The 19,637-nt window shown below is 33.3% G+C and overlaps 9 protein-coding genes across 9 annotated transcripts; 4 read left to right on the top strand and 5 right to left on the bottom strand.

Annotated features, from left to right (window-relative positions):
- Positions 1-51: 51 nt before the first annotated feature.
- cubi_02890 (Flap endonuclease 1) lies at positions 52-1,657 on the top strand (the record flags this gene model as incomplete). Its single annotated transcript, XM_029019901.1, has 2 exons — positions 52-114; positions 245-1,657. 2 exons carry the CDS (start codon positions 52-54, stop codon positions 1,655-1,657), a joined length of 1,476 nt encoding a protein of 491 aa, XP_028875308.1.
- Positions 1,658-1,741: 84 nt separating this feature from the next.
- On the bottom strand, positions 1,742-2,650 carry cubi_02889 (uncharacterized protein; the record flags this gene model as incomplete). Its single annotated transcript, XM_029019900.1, has 1 exon — positions 1,742-2,650. The coding sequence occupies one exon, from the start codon at positions 2,648-2,650 to the stop codon at positions 1,742-1,744; it is 909 nt and encodes a 302-aa protein (XP_028875307.1).
- Positions 2,651-2,792: 142 nt separating this feature from the next.
- On the top strand, positions 2,793-3,071 carry cubi_02888 (uncharacterized protein; the record flags this gene model as incomplete). The annotated part of the gene is made up of 1 exon (XM_029019899.1): positions 2,793-3,071. The coding sequence occupies one exon, from the start codon at positions 2,793-2,795 to the stop codon at positions 3,069-3,071; it is 279 nt and encodes a 92-aa protein (XP_028875306.1).
- A 569-nt stretch (positions 3,072-3,640) lies between these two features.
- On the bottom strand, positions 3,641-4,426 carry cubi_02887 (60s ribosomal protein L8 L2; the record flags this gene model as incomplete). Its single annotated transcript, XM_029019898.1, has 1 exon — positions 3,641-4,426. One exon carries the CDS (start codon positions 4,424-4,426, stop codon positions 3,641-3,643), a length of 786 nt encoding a protein of 261 aa, XP_028875305.1.
- A 722-nt stretch (positions 4,427-5,148) lies between these two features.
- Positions 5,149-11,943, top strand: cubi_02886 (WD repeats-containing protein; the record flags this gene model as incomplete). The annotated part of the gene is made up of 1 exon (XM_029019897.1): positions 5,149-11,943. The coding sequence occupies one exon, from the start codon at positions 5,149-5,151 to the stop codon at positions 11,941-11,943; it is 6,795 nt and encodes a 2,264-aa protein (XP_028875304.1).
- Positions 11,944-12,062: 119 nt separating this feature from the next.
- Positions 12,063-13,430, bottom strand: cubi_02885 (RUV DNA-helicase-related protein; the record flags this gene model as incomplete). The annotated part of the gene is made up of 1 exon (XM_029019896.1): positions 12,063-13,430. The coding sequence occupies one exon, from the start codon at positions 13,428-13,430 to the stop codon at positions 12,063-12,065; it is 1,368 nt and encodes a 455-aa protein (XP_028875303.1).
- A 244-nt stretch (positions 13,431-13,674) lies between these two features.
- cubi_02884 (mitochondrial processing insulinase-like metalloprotease) lies at positions 13,675-15,165 on the bottom strand (the record flags this gene model as incomplete). The annotated part of the gene is made up of 1 exon (XM_029019895.1): positions 13,675-15,165. The coding sequence occupies one exon, from the start codon at positions 15,163-15,165 to the stop codon at positions 13,675-13,677; it is 1,491 nt and encodes a 496-aa protein (XP_028875302.1).
- Positions 15,166-15,366: 201 nt separating this feature from the next.
- cubi_02883 (large membrane associated channel) lies at positions 15,367-18,519 on the bottom strand (the record flags this gene model as incomplete). Its single annotated transcript, XM_029019894.1, has 1 exon — positions 15,367-18,519. One exon carries the CDS (start codon positions 18,517-18,519, stop codon positions 15,367-15,369), a length of 3,153 nt encoding a protein of 1,050 aa, XP_028875301.1.
- A 470-nt stretch (positions 18,520-18,989) lies between these two features.
- On the top strand, positions 18,990-19,583 carry cubi_02882 (vacuolar protein sorting 29; the record flags this gene model as incomplete). The annotated part of the gene is made up of 1 exon (XM_029019893.1): positions 18,990-19,583. One exon carries the CDS (start codon positions 18,990-18,992, stop codon positions 19,581-19,583), a length of 594 nt encoding a protein of 197 aa, XP_028875300.1.
- Between the last annotated feature and the right edge of the window lie 54 nt (positions 19,584-19,637).

The following is a 19,637-nucleotide window of genomic DNA, read 5'->3' as shown; positions in this document are numbered from 1 at the left end:
AATTAAAAAATAGGTTTATGATAAATATAGCTATTTCAAACTTATTTTATAATGGGAATTAAAGGCCTCACGAAGTTTCTTGCGGATAATGCTCCAAAAAGTATCCAATACCAAGTAAGTTTTACATATAGACAACTATATTGCAAAGTTAGATATTTACCCGTTTTTTCTATATCTAGCTCAAATTTGACTTCTTGAAGTCTTTTACTATCCAAATAAATTTATTTCAATTAATTTATTTTAGACAATTGGCTCATTATTAGGAAAAAAGGTAGCAGTAGATGCTAGTATGTGGATTTATCAATTTTTAGCAGCAATTAGGGAAGGTAGCCAATGGGGTAACTTAACGAATTCTTCAGGGGAATCTACAAGTCATATAAGCGGAATGCTTTCGAGAACCACCAGATTGCTGGAAGCAGGAATAAAACCTGTTTTTGTTTTTGATGGTACTCCCCCGGAAATGAAGAAGGATGAATTGGCGAAAAGAGATGAAAGAAGAGAGAAAGCGCTTGCTGAGTTGGAAAAAGCTCAAGAAATGGGGGATGGAGAACTGATCAAAAAGCAGTCAATTAGAACTATTCATGTAACAAAAAAACAAATAGAAGACGTTAAAAAACTTTTGAATTTTCTCGGAATGCCCTATATAGATGCTCCATCGGAGGCCGAAGCACAATGTGCAGAACTTTGCAAAGATGGTCTAGTTTATGGAGTTGTCACAGAAGATGCGGATTCACTGACATTTGGGACACCGGTACAAATAAAACAATTGAATTTCTCAGAATCTTCTTCAAATAAAGTAAACGATAAGTCTCCAGGTAAACAAAAGAATGGTATGCAAATTATCAAGTTACCTTTAATCCTTTCTGAGCTTGATATTACTATGGAACAGTTTATTGATCTTTGTATTTTGAGTGGATGTGATTACTGTGGAACAATAAGGGGAATCGGAACAAACACAGCTTATAAACTGCTTAAAAAACACCAAAATATTGAAAAAATTTTACAAAACATTGACAAAACCAAAAATCCTGTACCAGAAAACTTCGAATTTTCAAAGGTGAGAGACCTCTTTAAAAAACCGATAGTGACAAAAAGGAACGAATTGGAAGAATTAATAAAGTGGTCAAGTCCCAAGTATGAAGAACTTACAGACTGGCTCGTTAAGGAACAAAATTTCAGTGAAGCTAGAGTCACAAGTTATTGTGAAAGAATCAGGAAAAGCAGAAGTAAGACTTCGCAAACATGTCTGGACGGTTTCTTCAAATCTAAATCAAATGAAAGAAAAATGTCTCATGAAACCCCCCTCTCCAAATTATCTCAGTCTGAAAAACCAAAGGAAAAAACTTGTACAGGAGTCAATTCTTCTTTGAATCGCGATACAAAGAAGGTCAAAATAGAAGAATGTAGAATTTCCAGCGAGTGGGGAGTTCCTATATCTAAGAGCTCCAACGATAAAACTGAAAAAGGTGATTTCGGGGGCAAATCCGAAACTCATAATGAAACTAAGGAATTCCAGATTAATAAAGGCAAAGAAAACAAAGAACATGAATCTTCAACCGTAGAGAACACTCCATTAAAAACAAAATCACCTGAACTTTCGAATAGGCCAGTTAAAAGAAAGCTAAACAGATTAATCGATGAAAGTAACGAAGATTAATTAATTTATTCCTTATAATAGTTAATTATAAACTGAATTGATAATAATGAAAGTAGTAATTTTCCTGTTATTTAATTTCTGGTCTCATTGCTTAATCTTATTCCTAGGAGACTTTGATTTTTGATTTGTTTTGGGGCCATCCTCTACTCTTGGTTTTGAACGTTGAGGACTTTGTCCATTTTCTTCACTTGAAGTCCTTCCTTGTTTTTTTGGAGTTATTGGGTTTTCTATATTCAATTTTTTACAACTTTTTTCGTCGTTAGTAGACAATCTTCTAGCCATATGAACAAAATTGTATTCCCATACTCTTCTGTCCCACCAAACAAATGAGCCACAAGGAACAGACCTTGGATCCAATACCTCGTAAGGAATAGAAACGTTTTGAAGTTGAATTGGGTGGGGAAAATTAATTATTATTGGCGAAAGATCATTTGGGTCGGACAATAATGATTGTGAACTTGGACTGTTTTTGTTTAACTTAACCCTTTTATGCTCATCCAAATCTGAGCTCCATATAAATTGCATTTTGTTGAATGGTAAGTCTTTATTAGTTAGACTTGAAAAGTTTTTCTTAGAATCTTTCTGTTTTTTTTTTTCATCTATAGAATTATGGATGCATGAAGATTGAGCTTTATTCAAAATGATCATCCACTTTGTGGGCTTCATTTCTGTAAGCAGAGAAGTTATGGTTGGGTACTTGCTAAGATACGGCTCTGCTCCTTGTGATTCATAAAATACCAATCTTTCTTGAGTGTCCAAGTTTGTAATATTGAACTCTGCAATTGAAGAATCAGATATCGTCTTTTGGCCTAAATTCTCATCCAATTCGTGCCCATAAGTTTGCCTATTTTTTTTCACTCTTCTAGAGTGGAAGTTTGAATCTTTTGGTGCTTCCCAAAAATCGCCAAAGACTGCCTCTGCAGTATCAGTTCTAAGCCTTCTTGGAGACTGAATGCTGCCCAAAAATTCTTTTTTGTTCCCATTAGAACCCATGCTATGAACTTATCTTCTCTAGGAAAAGATATTAGCTATAATAGTTATACTAATTTCCTGTTATAATTCATTTAATTAATTTATTTCCTGGCGAAAAATTTTGGCGGATCTCAATTCAAAAAATGTGAAAATCTTAAATAACATGAAAAAGTACATTTTATTTATTATAAATTGCGTTTTAATATGTGGTTTTATCTCAGCACAATCTACAGTAATACCTTCGTTTATTCCAGTTAATGAGGGTATTCCGGATCACGAGCTTTCACGTCTGTCCTTAGAAGTACTTCCAATTATATCTCACAAGTTTAAAATTCAGATATTCTCTGATAGGATTAGAATAGACTCGAGACCAAAATGCCATCAATCCCAAGGGTTTGACGGCAAGGACACAATAAAAGTAAGTTTTATCATTTTACCATAATTACATGCGACTTTTTTTCACAGGGATGTGAAATAGGGGTTTACATTTGTGATAATGATTTCCACAAACAATGTTTGTGGGTCCACAAAAGCCACTGCCAATGTTCATCTCCCGGTAAGTTTAAAAATTTTTAAATTAGCCAACCAAGTAAAATTTTGAATAGACGAATTCTTCAAGCTTAAAGAATGCAGGATTAGCATTACCAAAGTTCCAACAGGAGATCCTAAATATCCTTTTATAAATGTTCCGATAGGTGAATGCAAACTTGCAATTTGGATAATTGCTCTTTTAACGACATTTTCGGCCTTATTCGTTGGCTATTTAATCAAACTACTCATAAATAGTATTTACAGAAAAAAATAAGGGGGTATATTTCCTGCATAAAGAGAATCCACGATATAAAGACCAAATTCAGTTAAAATATTTAATAGCTTAGACTAGATACTAATAGAGTTAAAAATCTGACTAATAATTAAATACTATATAACATCAAGGAAACATTCCCAAGCTCTTGGTAGTAAATAATCATCAGGAATCAGAAACTATCTATGCGTTACCTCGCTATGAATTTAAACTCCCTTCTCTGCCTTATCCTTAGCTGTCTTGCGGCCACCACGTAACAGACCAGTTCTTCTGGCAGCAATGAGACCGACCTTCTGACCTGGTGGAGCACTTCTTGAAACAGTAGATGGGTGACCAATGTGTTGATGGTTACCACCACCGTGAGGATGGTCTACTGGGTTCATAGAAACACCTCTAACCTTTGGCCAGCAGTTTCTCTTTACTTTGTATTTGTGATAATTGTTACCTGCTTTCAAGACTGGCTTATCAATTCTTCCTCCGGCAGCTACAATACCAATAATAGCTCTAGATTGAGAGCTGATGGTTTTTCTTGCACCAGATGGGAGTCTGATACGTGTCTTGGTTCCGTCTTCAGACTGACCAACGATAATTGCATAAGTACCAGAGGTCCTAGCGAGCTTGCCTCTGTCACCTGCCTTTTCTTCGCAAGAAGATATGATGGTACCTTCTGGAATCTGACCAACTGGCAAAACGTTTCCTACAGAAAGCGTTGCATTTCTTCCGCAGTATACAAATTGACCAGTATGGAGTCCTTCAACAGCAATCATCAACTCCTTCTTGATTTTGTATCTGTAAGGGTCTCTGAAGGAAACATGTGCAACTGGACAGCCCCTACCTGGATCTGTTGTAATGTCCTTTACTAAACCCTTAATATACCCATGACGCTCGATGTAGTCCAATGCACGGAGCTTAACTGGTCCTCTTCTCTTAGAGACCTTAGCCTTGAAAATTGAACCTGCACCCTTACGCTGACCTCTAATAACGCGACCCATTGGTTTCTATTCGAATTTAATCTTCTCAAAAAAGTCTAAAGACAAATTATTTATTAAATAATCCAAAGGTCACTACTGAATGCGATATGAAAATTAACTCAGTTTATTTTAATTTTTGTTTATAATTCAACTCTAATGTTATATTTGACCCGCCTCTGAAATTATTAATTAATTTGCTATTTTACTTATGATCTTTCTATTTTAATCTTTATTATAATTAATCATTATTTTGCCCTAAATTCTTGTCTCGATGTATTTTTTCCCCTTTAACAATAAGAAATTGATTATTAAAGGTAACTACGAGACGCCCTGAAATACGTGTCTAAGGCGCCACCACATTATATTTTTTAAGTTGATCAGAGCCAAAGTAATACACAAATTCGCATAATTTTTTTAGATTATTTCCTCATCTAAAGAATGTTTTTGGACATTATTTATGCTTGTTTTGTCTATATTCCATTTATTATATATGTATATGCTTAATATTCTCTTTGACTTTTTAAATTAAATTAACTATTAATCGGAAGTCTATCTAGGATATATTGAATATTTCAGATTTATTTATTTTATTTCAATTTCATCTAGAAATAATTTGCTTGTGACTTTGTTCCACTATTAGGGAGTATGAAAATCAATTGTGGCGCCATTTTCCTTTTTGTATTAGAAAGATCCATCTGAAATTTGTGTGGTGAATGAAAACCTCATTTTGTTAATATAGAGTAATGCTACTTTCATGTGGTGTTACACCGGATGGGGGTATTCTAGATGAAACCACTTTGACTTGTTGTAGCAGTTGGGATTCAATTTGTGCTACTGGTACAAAGTCTGGGCATGTATATTTATGGAATATTTTAAGGGTCAATGAAGAGGCGAGTGGAATTTCTCCAGATAAGGAGCTAGTCCCTTTTTGCGTTCTTATTCCTAATTCACTATGCCCAGTTAAACTGATCGGTATGGTTTTTATTTTGTCTCCCTCACCTTTATTACAAAGTTGTACAGATGAGTTGTTATTAACACTGCATTCGGATAACATTCTAAGATACTGGTCCTTGGATAATGGAAGGTGTATTGCACAACTATCAGACTCGGCAGAACACGAAGTATTGCAGTTAGTCAGCCTTGCAGACAAAAGGTTCATATTGCTTGTAGGACACCAACGTATTACTATAATCGACACTTGGTCACGACTAAACTGTGGAGCCCTCAAAATAGCAAGTTGCCCATATTCGAAACGCATGGTCAACAACAGAATTGATGAGGACACACCAGATATGTACAAAATTCAATCTCCGAATACCGTCCATTTTTCATATGAAGACAAAAATGAAAATCCTACCCTTAAACCAACTTATATATATGGAGAATATGGAGAATCTATGATATTTAATGTTTCTACTAATCATGATTACTTTGAACTTCTGAAATGGTCTTCAAATATCTCACTTTTTGACTACTGCGAAGATAACAAGTATCCCACAGCCCACTTTTATACAGTGGCTGCAATGCTAAATACTGGTCAAGTTTTGGTTTGGGACTTAAGTAATTTGATAAGAATTTGGTGGCACTTCATCCCAATTCCTCACTGTGAAATTCCATGCCCAGTTCCAAAACCTCAAAAAAATAATGTTCCTAAACCATTTATGAAATATAGCCAAGACGAAGCTGGATTTACCAATTCTGCTAAAAATGCTTCTCGTTCTTCTTTAAACTATTCTCATGATCAAATTATATTAGAAGATCATCTAGGTGAGCTGGAACTTAAACATGAACAAATCAAACCTGAAAGTTCAACAGAAGATATCAACGGATCTTCATTTGAAAGTTATGATCATATATTGGAGCTAAGTAGTAATGCAAGTGACCACTCCAAGTCCAGTTCATTTGATTTTCCAAATATTTACCAATTTAATTCAATTAGGTCTCCAATGTTGGCTCCAACATTTTTTTCCTTACATCCATGTTTTGTTTCAGAACCCATCAATTTTTATTCTATTCCCTCAAGTGAGATGTTTTCAACTCAAATTGTTGTAACAGACTTTTATTTAATTGTAAATGCGAAATATAGGCTTATAATTTGGAAACGCACCTTCCTACCTCAGTTTCAAAATAGAAACCAAAGGTACCAACCATTTGGGGATCTATTTGTTCCAAACACACCAGTATTTGAAGATTCCAATTTAACAAATTCACAAATAGAAACAGGCATAAAAAATTCATGCCATGGAAATGATTCTAAAGATTCAATGTATGATGTTCATCAAACACCTCTGAAAAGAGCGACAACTCTAAATATAATAAATCAAAATACAGATAACTCAGAAACTAAGCAAAAGCTTCAAATTTGGCTAGGATTCTCTCAAATTTCCTTGGGTATAAGACAGTCATGTATCAATAAAAGTAAGACATTTTCTCCCATAAGAACTCTCAGCATGGAATATGAAGAAAAACAAAAACATTTTGTATCTTTTCTTGCGTGGTCCTCTGACTTTACAATCTATAGCATTCAAATTCCCTCAATAGTTTGCTTTCTTTTTAGCCAAAATTTTAACCCAAAATATGAATCAAATGTTACTTTTTCTGAACATGAACTCGGAGAAATTGATAATTTTGGTAACTACAATGACATATTGGCGATTCCTATATATATTTCCAGAGACTATATTCGAATAAATGATAAAGATCAATTAAATTACTTGGGCCATCTTGCAAGTTATTGGCAGTTCTTTAAAATCAACACATTGTATGAGAATTACATAGAGGAATCATCTAAATCTAGTAAAAATACAGATTATAATGATCAAAACCACGGAAATAATGAAATTATTTGGGTTCATAGAAATAATTTTCGGTTTTTATTTGAAAAGAGTTGTGAGACACTTCCCAATACCAATTTTACATATATTGAGCAGAATTCAGACAAAATATTTTATGCATTCCTGGACTTATCAATCGTTGAATCTCAAAAAAAACTTCCTTCATACTACGAGTTTCCTTTTATTCCAAATAGTAACTCATTTCCGAATTACTATACAAGTTTTAATGATCCTCACTCTTTTGTTTTAAATAATGTAGAAATATCTGATTCCAAAAACAAATTTTTCCCTGTTAAAGATAATATAGAATCTCAAAAAACTATTGGAACTAGAAATAAAACAATTATGAATAGATTGACTGAAAACAAGCTTTATTGGAAATCCACGAAATCCTTGAGAAATGTTTGGGAAGATGATATTACTGATTATGATAAGAAAAATAATATTTCGGTCCTTTCCTGTTGTATTACCGAACAAAAAAACTCCATTTATTGCATAATTTCTCTCTCGAATGGTAAAATTATGGGACAATGTCTAACTGGAGAATTTGGACTTTTTAGTATGATGAATTGTAACGAAGATAAACATTTTTTTGGAAATATCGAAAACGGAGTGGTTTACCAACTTCCTTTGCCAAGATCTTCATGTGGACATAAAACAAATGTGATCGAAATAAAATCTATTACGGACGGTTGTATTTTTGGACTAACTTGCTGTGGAAATGTACTAGTTTGGAAAGTGGATCTAATGGAGAACCTTTTTAATAAATTTACTTTAGGAGAATCTATAAATAAAGATCAACATTGCAACTTTAATCATAATCATAATATCAATTCTACAAAAAATAAACATTCACCTGGAAATAAAACACAAGTTATATCTAATAATCTATTTTCTCTAATAGCTTGGATAGATGGCTTGTTTTTCACAAATATGATTTCTCTTAACAAAGTAATTGTTTTTGATGTAAACAGATTAGGAGAGCTTGGGACACCTAAATATGACAAGTTCCAAATCTTGGTTCATTCTTCCTTAGAAAAGAAGTGTTTTTTAATAAAAGTGAATGATAATAAGATAAATAAGATAACCTCAAAAGCTGAGTCTAAATCAATTAGTAGATGTATTTGGGATGAAAGAAAAGATAAGGTCAATACCGAATGCCAAGGAGTCACTTATGAAATATTAAGTTTATCTTTAGAAACAGAAAAAATACAAGACCCAATTGAGTCCAGAATTAATTCAGTTGGTATTGACAAACCATCCAACTTTATTTTTATATTGCAAAGAGACATAGTTTTTGTATATGACAAAGATTCATGTCTATTACTGGCAAAAATCAGCTTTAATTCTATCCTCGAACTAAAAGTATCCGAGTACCAAAACTACCACCTATCATATGGTATTATGTCTAGTCTAAACAGATTTATACAGACTAGCAACCGAATTGAATTTTTGGATCACGGAGTTATGTTTGGATCTATATTAATAGGGTATATGCCAAAACTCGATTTTCAACAAGAAAATTTTAATCAAGGATGTCTTGGCGTTCGTTCTAGTATGAGTATTACATTCATGGCATTTAACCCTCATGTATCAGCAGATGTTGTTAGTATTGAAAAAAAAAAACAGAAAAACACAAAAACCTCAAGATACCTACAACATCTTTTCCCTCTTTTTGTGAGATCTAATAATGAATTTCTAAGTAAACTCTTTGCAAATATGGCTCCACTTACTGTACGACCAATTCTTAGATTTAGTACTTTAATTACAGGCGTGAATTATGCAATTTCCATTCCAATCTGCAATAATTTGAAGAAGCAAACTTTTGATATAAAACAAACTTTAAGATCAAAGTTGCGTGATAAAACTGACTTTTGCTTCAATACTTCTAAAAAAAGTAATTCGGGTACCAGAAAGCGTTGTGAATCTGTAGATCGCTCCAGAAACATATATTCTGGATCAAGAGAATCCAGGATTAGATCACACACCTATGATGGAATAGGAAATCCTCCTTATAGATACCTTGTTTCCGAAAACTGGAGTGAAAACATAATGAGACATTTGGATATTAAAACTATGTCTGTGAGAACCCTAAGAAACAGGCTTAATATCTCGAATAATAGAAATATTATTAGTAGCTGTCCAGGAAGGCCATTTTTTGAATGGAACAGATTACCAGAAAGGAAGAAGAATCTCGAAGTAGACACAAATGACTATTATATTGGAGAGTTATCCGGAATTCCTTGTACTTCTCATTTAGTGAACAGAATAGTCAGATCAAGAAATTCTGGTTTAAACAGGAAAAATTCAAAGTTATCTCAAAACTTAAAAGTAAACTTGAATTCAACTACAACACTTCAAAGAGGAGAAACTTTTGATTCTAGAAGTTTAATAAAAAGAGATTCTACGGATAATTATGAAAATTCGATCTCTTTGTTTAGATCAAGAACATACGAATCGACCTTGAACTTTTCTAATGGATTAATTCAAGAATTCTCCACTTTTGAAGATTCGGATCAAATTTGGTTAGAGAGATTTTTAAACCAAAGAAATATTAATGAGAAATTTCTAGGTTATAAGAATCAGGGGGAAAAAACATTCGAATTTGAGGATTCTGTGGAATCTTTCAATACTTGTGAGTTTGGGAACGATTTAGAATGTCAACATGAAATAGAGTCTTTTAGACAAGATCCGTCAAAGGAACCTCAAGAACACTTTTCGGCACACCAACTTGCTCTTCAAATGGTTATTTTACATTACTACTTTACTTATTATTCAAATTTGGACTTGCCTATACAGCTTTTAGATAAGTTTCTATTATCATGGATAATTGAACATGTTGAACAAAAAAGACTGTTAGTCAGATTCATTCCTTTCCATCTCTTTTCAATCACAGGTATGACATTAGACGTATTTAATCCATATTTAAGACTATCTGCAAAATATTGTTTACAATTAGCAATTAGATCTCTTCCAAGTGAATTGTTGTCTTATTGCGAAGAAATAGCAATCGATACTCTTTCTGGGATAATTAGAGAATTCTTAAGAATTTCAGGATCTACAGCAGATAAAGAAAGTAAAGATGAGACTTTGCATTTATTAGAACAGGAAGTCACTACTTCAAGTAACTCAGATTTTGGAGGAGCTTTATGCTCTACACTTGGTAGTGAAATTAAAGATATCCCTCCTTGGAATGAATCATGTAGGCGTGGCCATCCTAAAATTTATTCCTACTGTAGTATTTCACTTTGTAGAATGATTGGTTATAGACTTCCCTTCCCAATTATGAATTCTGGCGAATATTACTGTTCTAATTTAAGCATAGAAGATCTTTCATTATTTTTTTTGAGTATGGTTCTTTATGAGCATCCTTTCAAAAGAACTCATAGCAGTTGTATAGGGAAAATTATTCTTTCGTTTTTGATAAGTATCATTACCACCTATGACATTGAGATCATAATAAAATTCTCAAAAAATTTTGAGAAACAGCAACTGGAGAAAAAAAGATTACTTAAGCCAATATATGCTAGAAGGAATGATACTGAACAGTGGTATTCTTGGGAAAACCTAAACATCGATTCCAGCAAATCAAATATTATAATCAGTTCAAGTTCAGAAAACTTTAAGAATTTTGGACTTTCAAAAATTTCTGGATATAAAGGTAGCCTCAATTACGATGCAAACTTTTATTATAATAATATTAGTATTATGGATACTTTGAGATTTCTTTTTGCATTAGAGCTTTTTTCTCTTAACTTTACGAGTCTTCTAAAAGCAAAAAATATTGAGAATACATGTGTTCCTAATTTATTGAGAAACAGCCTTACTAGTTGGGAAAACAACATCTTCATGGCAGCTCATCTTTTCCAAGTAGATAACGAAGATTTAAAGAACAATATAGAACCACAAAACAATAAAAAAGGTATGAGCACTAAGGTCTCAAATAGTATTATTTGTCTATGTATAAGATTGCTCACGTTAGCACAATATCCACCTTTCTGGACTTCCTGCAGACATTTACTTCAATTAATAGGTCAGTTAGATCCCAAAACGTACATTTATATACTCGGATATGCTGGAAGGACTGCATATCCTTATATGGGAATAAACTATACTTGCAACGTATTATCATTGCTGGTATACTTTGTATCTAGTCTACCTGAATACTCTTTTCCTTATTTAAGTATGGTTGTTGATATTTCCATTGGATTTTTGGACCCACTTGACTCTACATTACGCAAAGGAACAATAACGGCAGTTACATCTGTTCTTTTCATATTAGTGAGTGCCTTTCCAATGATCACCTTCCACCAAAATACACAAAGATTTGCAATAGGTTTTGATCGTTCTATTATTGTTTATGATCTTAGGACTGCAACAAAATGGAGAGTATTACAAGGACATACACAACAGGTTGATGCATTGTGTTTTAATAAGGAAGGTGAATTCCTCGCTTCATACTCGATAGCAGAAAAAGCTCTAAGAATTTGGCAATGTACACAGTCTGGACTCTTAGGAGGACTACTTGGAATTTCAGGAAATTGCATCAAAACAATAGATCTCGCTGAAATTCCTTCTAGAACATTGAACTGCTCATTATATTACAGACTCAAAGTTGTTAAGATTTCGTGTAAAAACACAGATGAGTGGCAATTAAGAAGGGAGAATAAGAAAACCTACACAATTACTATTGATAAGAATTGAATTATGAAATTATTCTCGAACATAGTATTAGATAAAGTAATATTAATTCTTTAGCATCGCTATTAATTCTTACTATAAACTTTAGTATTAGAAAAGAAGGCATTTATATAATATTTTAACTAGAGGATGAATGAACTAGAGTCTTCAGCTAATCTCCTGGCAGATGCGTTTGAATCGAAGAAAAGACTATCTACTTCTTGGATATCGGATTTACAAATGCTTTCTCTTCCAAAAGTACTTGCAATGATGTAAGCAGGAGTTAATAGCTGGCATATATAACGTAGTGATGTAGAACTTCCAATTTCTCCCAGAAGTTGTAGAGACTCTTTATCGACTTTAATGCCCTCTATATCGCACCTAATAGAGACGATTCTAATCATTTCTTCAATGTTGTATGGAACTGTTCTAATAATTAGAAGCCTATCCAATAAATCAACGGGAATTCCATGCGATGATAGCATATCAGTACCTCTAACAGTACATACGCCTCTGTTGGTTCCAAAAATAACGATTGGAGCTAGAGAGCTTTCAAGAGTTCTGTTAAGGAATGTAAAACATTCGATATCGAGCATGTGCACTTCATCAATAAACAAAACACCTGGGACAAGTTCCGCTACTCCCTGATCAATATATTCATTTACACTCTTGTTAACCTCGAGCCTGAGTTTCTCAGTAATTTCCGTCTTCTTTGGACGTACATATTGACCTAATAAAGAAATGATATCTTGGCCACCCTGAGGTTTAGCATTTGCCAAATCTAGATCATACAAGGTAACATCTTGAACAATTTCCCTCTTTTTATAAACATCTCCTTTTGGGAGAGGAACATACTCTTCGGATTCTAAGTCAAATTCTGTGGCAAATGAATCTGATCTTCCCAATCTCTTGACAATTCCACTTGAAGATTCTACATAAACTATGTCTCCAACCTTGACTTTTTCCTTGTAAAAAACATCGTTTAACTGAGGAGCAAGACGAAGTGTTTTTGTTCCTTTTGCTGATTTTAAAGTCAATACTATTGCCGAGACTGCCTTTCCAAAGTTTCCATGCGGATTTTCAGTTTCTTCGGTGACTAATTCGACAACTTCTCCTTCGTAAACTTCTTTAACGTCCCTAATCCTAAGTCCAATAGCTCTTCTAAAGTTTTCCATGAGTATTTCAGTTTTTTTGACCTCAGCTGAATACACTTCAGATGCTACCATTGGGCAAAACGGAACTTTTGGACCTAATTCATGTGCTATAGCCTGGGCAATTGCTGTCTTGCCAGTACCGGGAGGACCTGCCAACAATACAGCTTTTCCTGCGAGCTTTTTGTTACGTATTAGACTCAGAACTACTCCTGCAGATTCTCTGGCCTGTAGTTGACCAATCATTCCGCAAGACCCGTCATCTGATGCTGTTCCATCATCCTTCAAACCTAATCCTCTAATATGGCTATGGGCAGAAACTCGGCTAAAATTTGCCGAGCTTAACTTTTCATCTTCCATTTTGATATTTTGAGCTTCTTCAGAAATCGCAATTTCTAATTCCAACAATTGGTATTAGTAGCCTATGAGCCATCATCCCTACAACTATTTGACAATATTTTGGCGGTACGGAGACCCGCCAAAAATTGCTGAAGGATTACTGTGGGAAAAAGGAGAATTCAAAATATAAATTATAAACTTATGCTAAATATATAGATATTTAATAATACTATTGAATTATAAAATTGATATTCTTTTCTTAAATTCAACAATTGTTAATCTGTCTAGATATAATCGAAACAATATAATTGTAATCTGGAACTTGGTTCACGTCAGTCCCAACTACAATTACTGTAGGCCTGTCTGCATTCGAAAGGATTGAATGTACTACTTTTTTGATGTCTTCTATCCCTATACTCTTAATACAATTAACTATTTCATCCAGTTCAATATACTCAGAGTATGACAAAATTTGTTTGGAAATTTCCTCCATGTAATGACTCTTGTTTTCATAAGCTGAATATATAGTACTTAAAACCAAATTCTTGGCCCTTTCGAGCTCCCTTTCACTGATATTTTTCATTTCACCGAACTGTTCTGCAATTATTTTGATTGATTTTAATGAATAGCCTGGATAAGAAGTAACATGAATTCCAAATAATCCTGTGCCTGTATATTGATTAACAAAACAGTTACAGCTTTCAACCCAATCAAATTTATTTAAAACATCCAAGAACAGTTTTGAATACATTCCTTTTCCAGGACCACCCACACTAAAAGAGCTCCCACCACCAAGGTAGGCTTGGAGTACGGACAAAGCGACAAATTCGCGTCCTTTCCAGTTTAGATTAGTTTCAAAAGCGACCATTGTATTTGTAAAGCCATAATGAGGCAATTTATTTTTTACTAAGCCACCAACATATTTTGGGGCTCCCATATTGTATTCATTATTTTCTAAATTATTGAGGGAATTTTTTTCCAGAATATTAAACTTTTTTGATGAACTCATGATTTTTTTAATTAATTGATCATGTCTTATACCGGTTCCAACAATAACAGTGTTTAGTGAAAAAAGATTTGCATTTCTAAAGTGCGTTAAATTCTGGGTATTTAGACTCGAAAATTGGTCAAGGAAAAGGGCTTGATTTTTACCCAGAGAGTTTTCTTTCCATGCTGTTGAATGCAAAAGTTCGTTTAGCATTATACTAGGGTTCTCTAGCTCAAACAAAAGTTCCTCTTTAACATTCTTCTTAGTAATTTCTATTTCTTCATCATTGAATTTCTTTGTGTAGAATTTGAATATTCCATCAAGAAACTCCTCAGTATTTTCCATTCCTTGATCTTTCAAATATTCTAATATAAACGAAACATATTCTTTGTCAAAACAACCTGCCAACATCAATCCATTTGATGCTAGTTTATTTGCTAAGGAATTCCGTGAACTTTTTCCTTCTGGGGAAAGTATCATATTGAAAAGAACTCTTGACGATCCGAAAGAATTCTTTGACTCAAATCTAGAACCTAACTTGAGGATGACTCCCAGAGATGCTATTTTCTTGTTATTGTCAATTGTAATCACCCTCATTCCATTACTAAGTTCCGAAAATATTGGCTCAATTCCATTTTGACCAACAATTTCGCGATTTCCGATGCCACTCAAGCTATTGATTCGACTAAAAACCGGTCTTTTGGTTCTTAGAATTTGTGTGTTTATATTTTTAAATGCATGTCTAAAAAGACGAATTCTTTGAATCATGATAAAATTACATATTATATTAAAAAAGTAATTTTTGAATCAAAATATGTGTATTCTAACTAAATTATAGATTTTAATAGTTAATTATCTAATAATAAGCCAATTTTCATAGAACATAATATCAGTTAATCTACAGATTTGGCGCCGATGTAAGTTGTGGATCTACATGCTTGAGGAAATATGGAATTTTTATAAATTCCTCTACAACCAACTTCTAAATCCAGAATCCCAGCATAAGGTTTTTACATCGGTTTTAAGACTTTCCATGCTAAATGGTGGCCAGAGCTTCGAAAGGTATTTTGTGAACCAATTTTGACAATCTAATAAATTAACCTTGGAAATGTCCTCGAAATAGTTCCTTTTTACCTTAAAATCTCTTTCAAAGATATAACATATGTCATCCATAGATATAAAATGTCCCGGCCCATATTTTCCTCTATATTTGACCTCTTTGAAATTTTTAATCATATTTTTGTGTAGAATGGTTGCTCTTTGGCCCCAGAGTAAAGGTAATTCTTCATTTTTGCACCCATTACCAGCATATAAACTGTTGGGAAAATGATCTTTTCCTAAATTATGTAGGCTACCAAAATATTTTTTATTTGGCTTTACTTTTTGTGCTATAATTTGTTCCCCATATCGATCTGCACCTGAGGGATTAAAATGGTCGAGTTCTTCGGCATGATACCCGAAATCTCTGTTTTTAATGTAGCTTCTTCCTTTTTTCAAATAATCTCCTTTATTAATTTGGGTATATTTTCCATCTTTTTCTTTAATATAACTTCCTTTTTTGTTCTTTATGTAGCTTCCATCTTGAGTTTTAATGTAATATTCCTTAGTTTGAGCTAATTCAGTAGCTATAGAATCTCCATCAACATCGTCATATTGGTCATCGTAATAAAATTCTTGTTCATCAAATGGGCCATTTTCAACTAATGAATACCTAGCTCTATATCTTGGATCGAGATCTTCATTTATTAATTCTTCCAAAGGTGTGATTTTCTTATGTTTTCCTCTTTTATCTCCAGAAATCAGTGGAAACCTAGAAGGCCTGTCATTGAGATAAGATGCTGCATATCTAACTTCGGGCAATTCTGGAACTATTAAATCATGCCAAAGCCTCATTTGTTTACTCCAAGGAGAATTATTTTTCAGCTCTAAATCCGTAAATCCTTTATATCTTGGATCATTTCTCATTTGCTCCATCCAATCTAAGTGCATTTTACGTACTAAATTATATGCTTTTATAGGATCCAACTCTTTTATTGGAGAAATTCCCGTATCTTTACTTTGATTTCGCTGAGACTTTGGCTGTAAGCTACCAAGCTTACTTTGGAGAAGTTTTAGATGTCCAACAGCATCTAAGTTTTCAGATTCACTTTTTGTAGTTTCTGTTATAAGAGATGTATCCAAAATATTAAATTGCTCAAAAATGTCCATCGTTCCCTCTACTTTTTCAGGTTTTTGAGAAATTATATTATAATCCTTAAGAATGATTCTGGCTTCTTCGCATATAATTTGAGGATTACTTATTCTATACTTAGATGACTTACCAAGCACTGTTTCTATACGTTGAGTGCATGTTTCAGTAAAATTTTCCGTAAGGATACCTATAACTGTTCGATCAAGATCGTTAGATTTAAATGGTGGAAAGTCCAAAATTCCGGTCAGAGTTTCAGAAAAAGCCACATCTAACGACTTTGCTTTAATTTTTGATGGTAAAGTGCTAATATTTACATACCTCTTAGTTGCCAGGATGGTTTTTCCATCTTTTCCTAATTTTTCCTGATTGCCATAATTATATTGATCTGTGTAGAACTCTAAAAGATTAAAGAAGTTGAAACATATAATTGCAATTTCGTCCAAACTAACTGCATGGGGAGTGTCCAGTCCAATTTCACCATTAATAGTTTCGGAACAAGTTGATATAAACCTCTTTTCATTACTGATATCAAATGAGTTTTCAAAACTAGATTGATCAAAAATTTTTTTAAACAAACCACTAGCATTTCTAGTCCAAATATAAACAGTCTTAACATGCTTATTTAAAGCTTTCTTTAATGCTTGTCTAATTGCTGCTGAAGGAACAATTTGACCTTCCTTATACAAATAGGAGGATATTTCACTCCATGCAAGACGACAATTCTTTACTATGTCGTAATCAAACATCTCTTCTCCTTTTAAAAAGTAATTATCTCTTCCAGATCTCAAGATTGAAGTAAGAAAATATGGACAACGGATACCAAAGTCTTCAACAATTTTGTCGAATATCTGAATAAATTCATCTTTGATCTTCTTTTCATTTTCAGTGGTAATTGATTTCTTAACAGTACTCAACAGAAAATCTGTAACCTTTTTAAAGTTTGGTGAGTTTGAAAATTTTGGGTACTTTGATAGAGTTTTATCTTCAATCTTATACTGATAAGTTAAATTTCTTCTTTCCATATCTCTTCGAAACTTATTTGATAGTCTCTGTTCTTCAAATACAGATAGAACATTCAAACCATTTAATAAGAAAAAGCAAATCTGTACAAGCTCTATACCTTGAAGGATGTTGTTACTGTAGCTTTCACTTGACAGCAAAGAAAAAAGTCTCTCCATAAGTCTCTTTGACTCTCTTGCGTCATCTGAATTGTTACGTACTATCCTTGTGAAATTGACTAGTGCCTTGTTCTCCTTTTGACCAAGAATTAAAACAGCAACTTGCGCCCTAGTTCGTCTTTCCTCTTCAGTCTGAGCATCTTTAAGTCTGTCTTCAGAATTCTTAAACTCTGAGTAGGCTTCGTAAAGTTCCATGACGTACTTATCAAATGCATCCACAGCTTCTTTAACTTTATTTAAAGGACTGGAATTTTTATTCTCAAGAATAGTTAAAATTTCGTCCGCTTCTCCATATAAGCTTTGAGGTCTTGTCATAGCTCTCCATCCCCGTACTTCTATTACTGAAAATAAATTTCCTTTTAAAGTTTTATTGATATCTTCTATCCAATTTCTAATGAGATTCTTCTGACATTCTAAAGTTTTAATAATTTTACCAGAAATATCAATTGATTCCAAAGAAACAACCCTACTCTTACTTCTATCAGTCCCTGTTCCTGGGTAATAAGTTTCACCGTTTTCTTCTTGTGAAGTCGGATCAATATGTTCGACATATGTACATTCTAAAAACTCCCCAACCATTCTGTGCTGCCGTAATAGACCTTGCTTATTTCCTTTAAACAACTCTAAGTGCGGGATATTACCTCTGGAATTGCTTAATGCCTCAGTCCTAAAAACTAAAGATGAGCAGATAAAATATATCAACGATAATATCCAAAAGAGAAATATATCCGTTAAAAATTTCATCTTAGACATATTTACCTAACTTTAACAGTATATTTCGTGAAGGAAAGGCTCCAGTTTACTAGGAAATTCCAAGTTACATATCCAAAATAAACAGTTTTCTTATTTATCTATTAACTTCTGTTAGATCAAAAAATCAATATTGCATGCAGGAAATTCATACTTTAGGCGCCACATCCACTGGCTATTTTATGGTTGGGGGTATTGAAGGGGGTATGAGAGAGTCTTACTTAAAGCTTGGGTCTTACAAGAGACTAAGGTGTCTGAAGAAGTGGGAAACTATACAGTAGATATATTGAAGTTCGTAATACAACTCCTTCTTGCTCAGAAAATAGTTCTTTTCACTTGAGAGGAAATATTATCCTCATAGCTAGATTGATTAAAAAAAATTAATATAAGTTTTCAAGCAAATATATATGCAAAAATCATTTAAATAACTTTTTTAAATAAGAAGATTCGAAGTTTAATTAACTCCTATTAGGATGAGCTCTAATGACTTTGGCGATTTGGTACTATTGATTGGTGATTTAAAAATTCCTTATGGAGCAAAAGAGTTACCATCAAACTTTAGAGAGCTACTAGCTACTGATAAAATTAACTATGTTCTCTGCACAGGTAATGTATGCTCACAAGAATATGTAGAGATGCTTAAAAATATTACCAAAAATGTCTACATAGTTAGTGGAGATTTGGATTCTGCAATTTTTAATCCTGACCCTGAAAGTAATGGCGTATTTCCTGAATATGTGGTCGTACAAATTGGAGAATTTAAAATAGGATTGATACATGGAAACCAGGTTCTTCCCTGGGATGATCCTGCTTCGTTGGAGCAATGGCAAAGACGTTTAGACTGTGATATATTAGTAACTGGCCACACACATAAATTAAGAGTTTTTGAGAAAAACGGTAAACTATTTTTAAACCCTGGAACGGCAACTGGGGCATTTAGTGCATTGACTCCAGATGCTACTCCTTCTTTCATGCTCATGGCACTTCAGGGTAATAAGGTTGTTCTCTATGTATATGATATAAGAGATGGAAAAACCAATGTGGCTATGAGTGAATTCTCGAAGTAATATATACATGTAAAAGATTGATACGTAGTATATCCGAATATTATAACAGCTAAG

The sequence above is a fragment of the Cryptosporidium ubiquitum genome (assembly GCF_001865345.1).
Source record: "Cryptosporidium ubiquitum isolate 39726 chromosome Unknown contig_1, whole genome shotgun sequence".
In the NCBI taxonomy this organism is placed as follows: domain Eukaryota; phylum Apicomplexa; class Conoidasida; order Eucoccidiorida; family Cryptosporidiidae; genus Cryptosporidium; species Cryptosporidium ubiquitum.
This window is presented reverse-complemented; position numbering and strand designations above follow the sequence as displayed.